The 14182-nt window shown below is 36.2% G+C and overlaps 1 protein-coding gene across 3 annotated transcripts; it reads right to left on the minus strand.

Annotated features, from left to right (window-relative positions):
* Positions 1-4761: 4761 nt before the first annotated feature.
* Positions 4762-13820, minus strand: LOC123256958 (survival of motor neuron-related-splicing factor 30). 3 transcript variants are annotated; one of them, XM_044714427.1, is made up of 4 exons: positions 13664-13811; positions 6856-6987; positions 5221-5639; positions 4762-5163 (listed from the first exon to the last, which is right to left on the minus strand). In XM_044714427.1, the coding sequence occupies exons 2-4, from the start codon at positions 6901-6903 to the stop codon at positions 4893-4895; spliced, it is 738 nt and encodes a 245-aa protein (XP_044570362.1). In that variant the 5' UTR covers positions 6904-6987; positions 13664-13811; the 3' UTR covers positions 4762-4892. The 3 variants fall into 3 exon arrangements, with proteins under 3 accessions (XP_044570362.1, XP_014765626.1, XP_032310156.1); XM_014910140.3 differs by lacking the exon at positions 6856-6987 and having other exon boundaries at positions 13664-13820; XM_032454265.2 differs by lacking the exons at positions 6856-6987; positions 13664-13811 and adding an exon at positions 5879-6212.
* Positions 13821-14182: the final 362 nt, after the last annotated feature.

Genomic DNA, 14182 nt, shown 5'->3' on the forward strand with positions numbered 1-14182 from the left:
GAACAACTCCAAAATATGCAAAAAGGAAAGCCGCTTTGGCCTAGAAACTCCTCCAAAGCTCCCAAAAGCGCATGCGCTACAAATGACAACTAACTGCATGCGGATCTGGGAGACAAAAGACAAGATTAAATGCCGCTGCAGCTAAACAAATTATTAATACATATTCTAATTGGCTTATCTGGTAGCTGCTTAGCCCAACAGTGCATGTAGTTAGTCCAGCTATTGCTGCGGACCGACGAAAGCTAAGGTCAATATGCAGGTAAAGTCACTCTTTGTGTAATTTGTCATTTTTAATGACTTTAATGACTATGGTCCATTTCTAGGGATTACTTAGGCCAGTCCTGCGCAGAATTTTTGTCTTTTTTGTTGTCCTGCAGTTACTTTTTTATACTAGCTGTTATATTTTTCAGTTCGGCAACGAGCATTAAAATTTAATGAATTAAATCTTTCTTGTTTCAAAAGTTGAAAAATACTATTTGATAAATTAACATCCTTCTTCTTCTTCCTTCATACTTCTTACCAAAACAAAACCCCATGTTTTAGCGACACCTTTTTAGAAAAATGTCATGAAGGAAAGGGTTTTGGGAGATTCATCTTACGATTGCGGCAACAAATCCGAAAATTATGGGGGAAATATTTTTTAAGTATGTTGTATAACCTAGATTCTAATAGTGACAGATAAGGCTTAACCGTAGTAGCTTGCAAAAAAACAAGTTTTTTTTTACTTTTAAACTGTTTATTTACATACATTTAAATAATTAATGCTCCTTATGGCAATGGCCTAAGTATGGTGTTGATAGTTTTCTGCTCGAGTTCCCAGTGGATGTCTTCATTACATATGTACCTGTCTGCATTAGTAATCTTCTTAAAATCTGGTACTGGCTCCTCTGTATTTGCTTTATGTTCGTTTCACTAGCCGTCCCCTATATTTCTATTCCATTTGTCCAATTAGTCTGCCTTATTATTCTTTTGTTATTGCCTCTAACGAAATATCTCTTGTTGCAACGCGGTAACTTCAATAACTTTAAATTAATCAAATAAAAGCGCTTGAGCAAGTTTCATTTTAATTATTTATTTTATGTTAAGTTCATTCAACCATATCAACTAAGCGACACGGTGTGCGCAAATAGTTCGTCGTCAAAATCACAAGTAGATCCAATCAGACTGAAAGCTTAAGCAGTTCTTTCCCATTCCAATTTAGACTTCCGGCAACAAGCATATTGTAAGAAATTAATTTCTTTAATTTTATCTACACGAAAATGGTCGCAATGTTTATCTTTACTACGCTCATAATCTCTGTTTTGTGTCAGAATCAATTATTGTAATTATCACTAATAAGTTCTCTTAGTGTAACTAGCCGCGGTGGTCCAGTCGTTATCAGCAGTTCCATCTTATTTGATTCTCCTATATGCGCTTGCGCTTTGTTATTCTTTGTAGCGCATTTGGGAGAGCTTGAGCGCAGAAGCTCTACTAACTGCGCCAACTGCTCTACTAACTGCGCTCAAGCTCTTAGTTAAACAGTTGTATTTTGGAGTCGATATTGACGGCCGCTTCCTTATTTTGTTGAGCGGAATTAACTCTAAAAAAAATGGAAATTAAACTTTTAACCCTTTAATTAACATAGGTTCTATCACCCACAGCTTCCGCGGTACACCTAAGAGAAGAAATTGATTAAATTATATATTGAACTATATAGGCCGTGTAATGGCGATGACCATCATTGTTTCTAGTACATATCATTTTTAAAATGTATGAGTACCAACTAAAATTACAAAATGGTATCTAGCAGTTACCATATCTTGGGAATACTCATCCAAAGTTGAAATCTCCGATTTTCTACATTAATTTTTGGTCTTCTATGATTTTTTCCCAAACATTTTTATTTTTTTAGTGAAATCAGTAGATCATACCATGTTTTAATTTTGGATTTAAGGAAAAATATAAAAATAGAAATAATTTTATTGAGTTTATTATAGGTGGTTAAACAATATTTTCTTCAATTAAATTGGAGTTTTTAATCTCATATTTTCAAAGTCATGGCTAATTAAAACTGTTTCTTTGTTCAAAACGTATCTATTGCAAGTTCAGCTTGTTTAGTAAAGCTTTACAGAAGTTGTAGATAGCCATAACATTTTGAAAATATGAGATTAAAAACTTCAATTAAGTTGCTCTTAGTTAAGCACTTGTATTTTGGAGTTGATATTGACCGGCCGCTATATTGTTTTGTTAAGCGGAATTAACCCCAAATAAAGATTGAAATTGAACCCTTGGATTATTAATTGAAGTTATCAAAAAGCTGGTAAAAAGCAATCTCATTGAACGTTTTTAGTTGTTCATTAATAGAGAACAGCACCTTCAGAAGGATTCTCCGCGTTTTAATGGATTTTTATATGTATGTGTGCTCCCATGTCCGCATACAGGATTTCATTTATGACAAAATCATGGAATTAAAGTTACGATCGAACGAGACGGACGTGGTTTGCAAAGCGCTCCGGCGACCGCGGTGGAACTGAACTGGGTTTACCTCAGAAGGCGAGTAAATTTGCCTGTTTTTTTCTGAATCGTTTGATCGCAGCTGATCGGTAGTGTTAAACCTATGATCGAAGCGGTACGTCACATATAAAACGCGCCCTGTTTCATATAGGGTCGGTTTTGGGTCTGCGCTTGCGCCCGAATAAAACTGCTCCACCGGCGACACCCGTGGCCGGCACACTCTCACTACAAGTGAGACCTTAGTGCTAAAGAAATCGCATCGCATCGCAAGACCGAAAGGTGTCCGGCGGCAGAATACCACCATGCAAGCAGCTTACAACAAGATCGTAACGTTGCGAACAGCCGCAGAGATTTTCCCAGAATCTTAGGACCCCAGATCTCTTGGAAACGCGGAAAGCGAGGCCCAACATATCATTCTGACGGTACAACAGGCGGGATGAGCAAGAACGAAGTTTAGCCATTACACTACCCAGTCGGACTTTTCGGTGCTAGCAGCGTTTCGGTGCATTCCGGCAGGCATCTTTCGTACCTTGTTCTCACCCACCCCGAGTTGAGAGAGGGAATTTGTTCTCTCAACATAGATTTTGCTCTCAAAAAACTGGACTTAGAAAATTTTCGTCTCGCTTGGGACTTAGAAAAATTTATGCGTGGGACTTTTAACTTAGAAAAAATTATTTCATGAACAATTCAACGTATATTATTTAAGTTTACCAATTTATGTTCCATAATAATTTTATTGAAGTACAAAATTTAAACATAGCTCAATATTTAATGAAAAATATTATTCATATAAGGAATTTATTTTTTACATTAACTGAGGGCAGCAAAAAAATAATCCCGCGTAATTAGTGTGCGTTTTGTGCAGCGTTTTTAAGCTAAATCAACCCAAATCGAAACGGTCACATAGGGTTGTTCGTAGTGCGTCGCATTGGTTTATTATTGTGAAATGGTAAGTTTACTGCTCTGTTCATTCAATTATTCCTATTTTATTGTGTTGATAATGATGAATAAACGTATTTCATTAAACAAATATTTCAGTTCTGGCTGTACTAGAAATTTGGACGTCTCAATATCTTTATTTGTAAGAATCTTAAATAATTTTTTTTTCTTTTTAATTTATTTTCAGCTTTTTGTTCTTTCTTTTTATATCTTTTCAGTTTTATTTATTAAGATTAATAAATAATAAATATAATTAATAATAAATAAATATGACAAACAACGCATTTCGAATTTAGTAAAAATCAATGGGCATGGTTGGGAAAAACAAAAACAAAAACCAAAAGCAAAGCAAAAAGCAAGGGAAATTTTTTTTAACCAGAATTTCCCTGGGTGAGATTTCACGCCGATCTCCCCTAGCCGGTAAGCTTGCGGGTAGGGGAGAACAACCTTCCTTTTCCGATCGCCAAGCATATTGATACTCGCTCCGCTGGGTGAGAAAAGCGGCCACGCCAATGTAAATCGGAATGATGGTTTTCCGCAGATGGGAGTGCGCCGTGCACTCCTATTTCCTACCGCGGGATGCGCGTTTGGCGAGCGCCAGGCACGACTGGGTATGAACCAGTGCTGTGGTGGTTGCCAGAAATAGCCGAGGCGAAACGAGTGTCTCTGAGCCAGATGGCTTTATCTAAGGAAAGACCAGATTGAGAGCTAAAGAGGCAGGAGTTGGCTGAAAAAACAGTGTTTCCAAGACATGTGTGACTCCACGATGCGGGATCCGAGGGGGAACGGCCTACCCGACAGTTGTCAAAAAGGTCAAACCAGCTTTTACCGCCAAAAGAAGCCGAGACTATAAGCTTGTTTTCGGCAGAGCTTTCAGAAATTGCACAATGAAGGGCTTCCCCAAGAGGTGTAAAGCACAAAGCCTAGGCTCCTCTCAAACTCAGGTAAGCCTCTGTCGTCCTACAGGCTTATATGCCTTATCGACCATGTCGGAAAAGCCTTAGAGCGCTGCGTCTGCCGAGGACTTCAGGAGGCGGTAATTCTAGCTGGAGACCTGTCCTCAAAGTAGTTCGGGTTAAGGGATTTGAGATCTACTATTGACGCCATCTCCATGGTGAAGTGGATTACTGCAAAGGCCATCGAAGGAACCAGGTAAGATGGCGGAACAAAGGCTTCATTGCCACACTAGACATAAATATGCATACAGCGCGATGGGATGTCACAGTCGAAGCGCTACTTAAAACAAACAGCTCTGCAACTTTGATTATATTCTAAGACTCACTTTAGCGACGTACCCCCACGACACCAACAACAAAATCAAGGAGCACGTGGCTTGTATGGTTAGTGCTTAAATCAAGTTTTATTCAGTAAAGCAATAGCATTGACAAACTATACATCGAGTTTCCTTTATAAAAAAATGCAAAGTTTTCTTTAAAATAAACAATATTTATTTTCAGATTTTAAAGTCCTTTTCTATATTTTTCGCCTACCGTAAAATCAGTCATGCCCTTTCCTGCCGTTCCACACGTACCGATTCCCACTCGACCACTGACATTATCCGGAGAGGCAAATATACTTTTGACTTTCATGCCTTGTTTTTTTTGATTTTTACTGGTAAAGTGAAGCCATTTATTTTTATCCGATTCACGTTCTTCCTCCAAGTCTTTAAAACGTTGTTGTTTCTTTTGTTTACGTTTTTTTAAATACTCTTTTTGGTTTGGTCTATGGCGTCTGAAACAAAAACATTTAAATTATATTATCTATCAAAAAAGAAATAGATTTTTATACTTGTTTGAGGGAAAAACTTCAGAACGGGAAATTCTTTCTCGCAGCTCCTTTAAAGTTGTTGTAGAACGATTTTGATAGGCATCAAATATTACATAAACTTCACCTCCAACTGATATATCTTCAATAGTTGCATCATAGTATTGTCGATCCTCTTTCCATTTAGCTTGACATTTATCTCCAATCTTCCAAACCTTAGCTGCTGATACTATTTTTTCTGCTTCTAAAAGTGCTGCTTCAATTTCGTCGAAATAGTTTGAAGATGCTGCTTTAGTTGAGGAAGGTTCCACATATGACGATTTTTGCTGTTCTTCTAGTTGTGTTTGAATTAAATCCCTTGTAAGTGTTATAACCTCACCAAGGTCACTTTTAAGTTTTAACAACTCTTCATTTTGTGGATCAGTTTGCAGTGCAGCTTCAACCTTAAATGCAAAATTAAATAAATTTTTATTTTTTATAAAAAAAATAAGAACAAGAAAGGAAAGCTAACGTCGGGCGGAGCCGTAGTTTATATATCCTGGTAGCAACTTATGTTGTATATGTATATATCGGATAGTATATAGTGAAAAGTTGAGTTAAAAGGCTGTGAAGCGAATGTAAAGACATGTCCAGATGATCTTTATCTTTATTGTGCCAATTACAACCTAAATCTGCCAATTACCCATGCGTGCGACATTACACCGATTCAGAACTGCATTGGAACAGTCAAGCAAGTCGACAACTTCTTCCGTTTGTCGAGCAAAGCTGAAACTTCCTAGTGGCAAGCAGACACGTCTTCTAAAATTTTGTGAAACGCGTTGGGTCGAACATCTTACTTCTCTGAGATTGTTTCATGAAGCACTGGAATTAATTTGCTTGACGCTTGAAGAATTAAATGAACTGAGATCAAAAACAGATGGAGTACCAACAAACAGCTTGCTTCCAAACAGCGCATTTCATTGTTGCGTTGGTATTAATGGTACCGGTAGTCAGCTTGACGAAGAACCTGAGCCAGAATTTGCCAAAAGAGTATTTCGATTTGAGTGAATGCGTCCAATATGAGAAAAATTTTCACGAAGAAATAAAAGAGATGCGTGCCAGGGCTCAAGACAAATTTTGGGAAATGTTCCTGAAGGTTGGTATCGAGCTGACTGTTCCTCGGCGAGTAGGACGTCAAAACAACCGTGACAACTATTTTGGAAATGCTGAAGAATATTATCGACGATCGATATTTATTCCATTTTGAGATAAATATTTGGAAGAACTGGATACGGGATTTCTCGAACATCGAGCACTGTCAATTATACAAAATATCAGTTCAGCGCAGAACTCGATGAAGAAGAAATAAGAGAAATCGATGTGTTTTCACCGGGTCAACGGAGGACCTGCAATTAGACATCAAGATGTGGAAACGGATATCATTAGTTTTATGCAGTTAAAAAAGGGTCTATTCGATTTATTCATTTGATTTTTACTCCAGTTTCTGTTCAAACACTCCTGAAAAAAGAACAGCCAAAAACATTCATCGAAACTCTAGACGTTTGCAATAGAAGATTTTACTGCCAGATATATAGGCTTCTTCAAATTTGTGGGACACTACCGGTCACAGTTGCCTCTAGCGAACGATCCTTCTCCACTTTGCGAAGGTTAAAAACTTACTTGCGCAACCGGACTGGAGAGGAACGGCTGAATGGCGCTTCTTGACATTTACAGACATCTGATTGTTACCAGTGATCAAATTCTGGATATTCTTGCAAGAAGAACAAGAAGAATCGTCATCATTCTGTAAATCTGTAAGGCAGACTGCTTAATACACTGTATTGAAAATTTATCGATTGATTCGTGTGCTGTCTATTAATGCTTCTTATATTTTAAAATATTATACCGGTTAATAAAATTCAAATTCAGTAAAAATAAATCATTTTTAAAACTATTATCGCAATTTTTAGCCACTTTTACCCAAAAATTTATTTCTGTCTTGTGTTTATTTTTTGGGGAATAAAACTCGCAAAACCACCAATAAACACGCGATTCAACAATCGCGTCAATCATATGAACAATCATAAGTTATAAATAAATATCAAGTTTGTCAAACACAAATAAAACGTTAAGTTTTGTTAGAGCTAAACTGTTTCATTATTTATATATATAACTGTTTAATTATTCAATCAGACCCTCCCCAAAATTTGTTTCTGCGTCCGTCCCTGATGACAGCTATAGGAAATAGTCGGTCAATCCTAACGCAACTTTTTAGATAATATATTTTGACCACAAAAGGATCAAGTCGATAGGTTTAAAACTGAGAGACTAGTTTACGTAGAAACAGACAGACAGACGGTCAGACGGACATGCTCATATCGACTCAAGAGGTGATCAAGAGGATCGGATATTTTTCCTTGACTTCCTTCACTTTGACCAAAATTATAATACCCTCTGCAAGGGTAATATATTAAAATATACAGTAGCAAGCAATGAAATCCGGAAAATTAAAATTATTTTTAAATATTTTTAATATTATGGTATTAAAAAATAATTTAAAAAAAATTGATTTTCTTTATATGGTTGAAAAAAAATTTTTCTTTTGATTTTTGTATCAAAATGCAATAAATAGATAAAATACTTTTATATTAGTTGTAATAATTTTAATCAAGTTTTCATTGTCCGCTACTGTATAATATACATATCATAAAAAAGTACTAAGCCTGTAGAAATAAAACTCCTACCATCTCACCAATCTGCCGCTTCTTCAAAAAACGAACCAACTCTATAATAGTGCTTGAAGCAGTAGACTATGCTATCAGAGTAGGGTCCCTGACTATTTTCGGATAGTTTTACATTTGCATGCTACCGTCATAACTGAAACGAAAAAAACTCCGGTTGGAACCAGAGCTAGATCACTTTAATACCATCTGCGAAGAAAAACAGTCTTTCTCCATGTAGTCACAATTTTCGCATCTTGTCCAATCTTGCTAATGATTGTCGGTGCCTAATCTGCCAGAACGATAAGATTCTTTTGATTTCACTGAGAGAATATCATTATTTTTATATTTCTTAGAAAATATGAAAAATTGACAATTAATAAGTCTATTAAAAATATAATTGTAATAATTTGCAGGGAAATAATTTTTTTAAAAACATTTTTTTGGTCAGTTTTTCCAAACGGTTTTTGTCTCTTTGACGTTTTGTAACTGAACGGACTAACACTTTTTAATTTAATTATATAAAAAGAAGCTCAAATTTATCAAACCAACTTCACATTTAAATACCTTATTAAGAAAAACCCGATATAAAGTCCTACTGTTCAAGCTTAAAAAACACCGATCGTCTTTATACAGATTTTTTTTTTGGCAAATATCGGATCTACCAAATTTCATTCGGATTGGACGACTACATCCTACAGGGTCCGGCACTCGTAGTGTAACCAACTTCAGACCGCTCCCGCAGCTAACGCGCGGGCGTCAGCTGTCGGTGAGTTAGTTAAATGACAGTTTAGAGTATTGTTTACAAGCGCATGTAAGCATTTTGCCGAGATCACACGAGAAAAAAAGTTGCTTCGCTTCACACGAGCGAAGGAGTTGCTTCGCTTGGCCGAAAGTGGTCAATTTCCAAACATTGTGTTTTCTGACGAGAAAATTTTTACAATTGAGCAATTCGTAAACTCCCAAAACGATAGGGTTTACTTGACCGACCGTTCATACGAGAATTTGAGTCATCGATTGGCCACTAGGAGGCAGCACCCGCCACAGATAATGGTTTGGGCCGCTGTAACCGCAGATGGGCGCTCTCCAATCGTTTTCATCGAGCCTGGCGTCAAGGTAAATGCTTAATATTATCGGGAAAGTATTCTGGAGGTTGCTTTGAAGCCGTGGGCAGATAAAAATTTTGGTGGCAGACCATGGACGTTTCAACAGGACTCGGCACCGTCTCATAAAGCTCGAGTGAACCAAGAATGGCTGAAAAACAACGTTCCGAACTTCGTAACGTCCACACAATGGCTCTCAAATTCACCAGACGCGAATCCCATGGATTATTCTCTTTGGGCCATTTTGTAGAGCAAGGTCCGAACTAAAAGATACACTAGTCTCGATGCGCTGAAAAAAGCTGTAGTTCGCGAGTGGGCCAAAATACCTGCAAGTCACATTCGGGCAGGTTGCGATTCGTTTTTGGACCGTCTCAAGGCCATAGTCAAGGCAAAAGATGGTCATATCGAGCAAAAGTGAATTGTTTCTGAATTGTGTATTATTTTGACACATTTTGTACTTTGAATTGAGTAAAACTAATTTTCCAAACTGAATTTATGGCCTTTTTAATTGGTTACACTTCGAGTGCCGGACCCTGTATAGCTGCCATATAACTCGATTTGGGTATAAAAATACATTGTCTGACTTACACTACTGGCCACTACTGTATATCATCTATTAATTTCTATAACTTTTGTTTTCCGTTTCGTCATGCTGGGCATTTAATTTACGGCACGCCTCCAAAGGACTCTCGAACCTTGTCATCTCTTCGAATTGCCGCAATTCTTCTTTATGTTGAAATGTGTTTCTGCCAATCCGTCGGTTAAGCTCTCCCCATAGGTTTCTATAGGGTTTAAGTCTGCAGTTTGACTTGGCCACTACATAAGGTCCACCTTGTTTTCGGTGATCCAGGCCTTGACCAGCTTTGATGTGTGTTTTGGGTCGTTGTCCTGTAGAAAGACCCATCTCAAGGGCATGTCTTCCTCAGCATATGGCAGCATTATGTCGGACAATATATTTTTATACCCAAATCGGGTCATAGCATCGGTAATCCGATGCCAACTCCATGCCAAGAAAAACAGTCCCAAATCATGATGTTTCCGCTTCCGTGATTAACGGTCTAATTCGTGTACCGGGTGTTCAATTCCTTGCCTTTAGCCTTTAGGTCGTCGTACATTCTTTCTGGAGTCGTAACCAAATAGATTTATTTTTGTTTCATTATTCCACTTTTTGGAACCCTCTGGTCCAGATCATGCCCAATGATTTTGGGCTAACTGTATCATCTTTAAACTATTCCCTCGAAGGAGAGGAACTTTTCTAGCTGTGCGTCCTTGTAAGTCAGCATTAGTTAGTCTACGACGAACTGATCTAGACGATATTTCATGGTCAATATGAGCAGCAATGGACTTGGGCGACATTAAGGGATCCTTCTTTGCAAAACTTAGGATTGGGGTGTCCGTCGTTTCAAAAGATTTCTGCTTCCGACCTCGAGTTTCGATTTGAACCTTGAATTTTAGGGCATTCTGGACAAAACATACTGACTGCCCAAGTCTTTTAGCGATTTCCCGAAGACTTTATCCTTTCTTTTGCAGAATTAAAGCAATTTTTCTTTTTTCTGTTGTACAATTTTTTTTTTTGCCTAACTATAGAATTTTTTTTCCTGGGATATACCTAAATATGCAAGGAAATAATAAAAACCAACATATCTTAACCCCATTCTAGCTTTAATCCTTCAAAATTTATCAAATACACAGATGTGCTTATTATTTTGCATGGAGCCAAGGCATGGTTCACCGAAAACAAGATTGACATTATAAAGTGGCCAAGTTAACCTCCAGACTTAAACCCAATAGAGTACCTATGGGGAGAGCTTAAACGTTGGATTGGCACAAAAACATTTCAAAATGTAGAAGAATTGTTGCAATTCGTAGAGAAGAGATGGTACGAGATTCCTTTGGAAATAAGTGGGGATATACTGAGTATTAGCATAAGGTTACCATAAAAAAAGATTGAGATGTTTTTTTAATTTTAAATTAGAGACGTTGTAGAATTCCTGTACTTTTTGTCATAGAAGAAATTATATGAGCATGTACTTATTATTTTGGCCAGTAGTGTGACGGAGATGTCACTTCATGAGTCGGAGATGTCTCGTTCAATTCGTTGGCCAAAAATATAATACCCATTTTTTCGTAACCAATATTGATATGAGATATTTTGGTCGTGGCGTCACCTATATATTACTTCTACAAGATTTTTTTTATTTGATTAATTATTATAAAGATAACATTTGTAATATTCATAGTTCATCCTGTACGATTATTTGTATGTTTATATCAGCTGCGCTGCTTTATTATGTCGAAATATCACTGTTATGCAAAGTAATGAACTCAACAGTATAAAAATCGTAATTGGATCACAAAAGAAGTTGTGGATAATTATTGAATTAACTTATTATTTCTGACAGGTCAATTACAGAAAATCAGTGCACTGTTTCGAGGTACATTGCGTTACCTATTGTACAGTACTCCACGCTGGAATTGAATGCAAAATGATGTCTTAATTGGATTAATTTCTTTTAATTTTTACTATTAAAAAAATGTTAACAGATAAAAAAAAAGTGATGTTTCAACTTAAAAAATCTCTCTTAATTGTATATTTATAATTTTTGTTAATGGTAATGGTTTGTTAATGGAGGTAAATTAAAAAGATTGGTATCAAAACTTTAGATTGGTAAATCAAATTAAATAAAAAGATTGGTATCAAATAAAGTTTGTTTCAAATCAAACCCTTTGTTTTTGGACCCTTTCCCAGAGTATTATTATTTGAAGGAGCTGTTAAGGAGTCAGCTCTGACCTTTTAAAGCAGCAGTGCTCAGCCTTATACTCACAGTACATATTTGATTTTGTAATTGCTCTTGCTTATGGAGCACTTTTTTTCGGCTCGAATTTCTTTTTTCGGCTGTTGTTCGTCTAACAACTTTTGTCATAAATAACGTCGTTTCGTAGGTTATGTCCAGACCTTTCAATCGTTATATTGCATTACCCGATACCATATGTATGTAGCGCTATGAATATGTTATATTTGTTGGAATTGGGGTCGGTCGACTATAATTAGCTGCTAGGATCGGTTATACCGTAGTATGCGACAGTTTCTTCTTGTCTTCGTTTAGTCCCCCCCCGTTTTTGTTTCAGGTGTTGTAAAGATTTTCGTAGTGAATGTTTTTACACGTATATATTCTACAGATGCTATTGAATTGCGTTAGAAAGTACGCAGTCTACGGAAAACTCTTATTCGCTAAGTGCATCAAAAATACCTACTCAAAAAAACAAAAAAGAAAAGAAAGCTAACTTTGGACGGAGCCAAAGTTGATATACCCTTGCAGTTAGGTAGCACTTACAGATATAGTGATTATTTGTTTCGATATAACTCAATTGTCATTTAATGCACGGCGTCAATTATTTTATATTGAAAAGTTAAAGAATTTCTAAAACAAAAATTTAACAGGGAACTCCGAGTATTTAATTTCCGTTGGATACTTGCCGTGAATTAATTGCCCAATCGAATAATCAAAGTTAAAGAAAATATAGGTGGATATACTGGGTATAAGCACAAGATTACCATAAAACAAGAAAGGAAAGCTAACTTCGGCGGAGCCGATGTTGATGTACCCTTACAGTACCTTTAAAAATAGCATTGAAATGGATATGGAAGAAAAATAACATCTGAGGAAAGTCCCTCACACCCCCTAACTTAAAAACACTAAAGTTATGGCATTTCAGATCAATCAGGTATATGGCAGCTATAGGATAGTCAACCGATCCCGGCCGTTCCGACTTACATATATACTGCCTGAAAAAAAAGAAGTTAAGTACACTTCCTGCGGATTTATGGTCGCCGAGGTGATGGAATGATTACAGAACTTTTCCAGACGTGTCCTTACAGAGTCTTTCTATTTGTACACAAATGTAAGTCTGACATGTCAATGTGTTGATGGGGGCAACAATGGTTTAAAAATACATGTACATAGTTCTCCAATTTCTTGCTAACAAAATAACGGTATTTTCTTGAATCAAAGAGTCTAGAGAGTTTCTCTAATAGATGCAATCAAGTTAGAATCACGTCAATGTATGATTCTATTTTTTATATTGTATAATTCTACTGTAAAATATTAAAACAAATTTTTTTTTGAATTGGGAGATTTTTTTACGTAGAGCAGACGAACATGCTTACATACATACATGTATGTATGTATCTATATGTAAATATGTGTATGTATTGATTCAGGAAATCGCCCTGGTTAAGAGGGTCGAAGATTTTGTGTTTCACTGCGTTGCACTTTTTAAACAAAATTTAAATACTCTCGGCAATCGAGTTTATTTAAAACTTCAACCCCTTTTCTTTCCTGATTTTGAATGTATGTACATACATATGTATATGAGTAGGGGCCCATACATGACATACAACGTACGTACGAAAATACATACGTACGAAAATACATACATATCTATTCTATTTTAACAAGTAAAACCATATTAAAACATATTGTTTGTTATGTTAAAAACATATTGCTAACAGATTAAATCTTAAGTTAATTTTAACAACAAAAAAATTTTTTGTGATTTTTACATTTAGCCTAGTCTACATTTTGTGTTTATCTTAGATTAAAAAATATTTTTTTGCAGTTTTAATTTTGTTTTGAATTTTGCATTGACACGGAAAATAATTACCTGTTGCAATTGTAATTTGTAGTTTTGCAATTCGTCAGCCATTTCAATAATACCCTTAGAGCATTTTAAGAATTTTAATTTTTAAACAATCAAATGCTAAGGTAGCAACAACTATGAAAACAAATAGTTCACATCAACTTTAATATGTTTGTATACAAGAATATTCGACAAAGTATTCTATTTATTGACCAATAGGTACAGTGGAAAATGAAACATTCCATTAATGTGCAAATAATACCGGAAAAGTTAATTTTTATACCCTTGCAGAGGGTATTATAATTTTGGTCTAAAGTGTGCAACACAGTGAAGAAGACATCTCCGACCCTATAAAGAATATATATTCTTGATCAGGATCACCTCCTGAGTCGATAAAAGCATGTCCGTCTGTCCGTCTGTCCGTTTCTACGCAAACTAGTCTCTCAGTTTTAAAGCTATCGAGTTTGCTATCGAAACTTTGTACACACCCTTCTTTCCTTTGCAGGCAGTATATAAGTCGGAACGGCTGGGATCGGTCGACTA

Source organism: Drosophila ananassae, chromosome 2R (assembly GCF_017639315.1).
Source record: "Drosophila ananassae strain 14024-0371.13 chromosome 2R, ASM1763931v2, whole genome shotgun sequence".
NCBI lineage: Eukaryota > Metazoa > Arthropoda > Insecta > Diptera > Drosophilidae > Drosophila > Drosophila ananassae.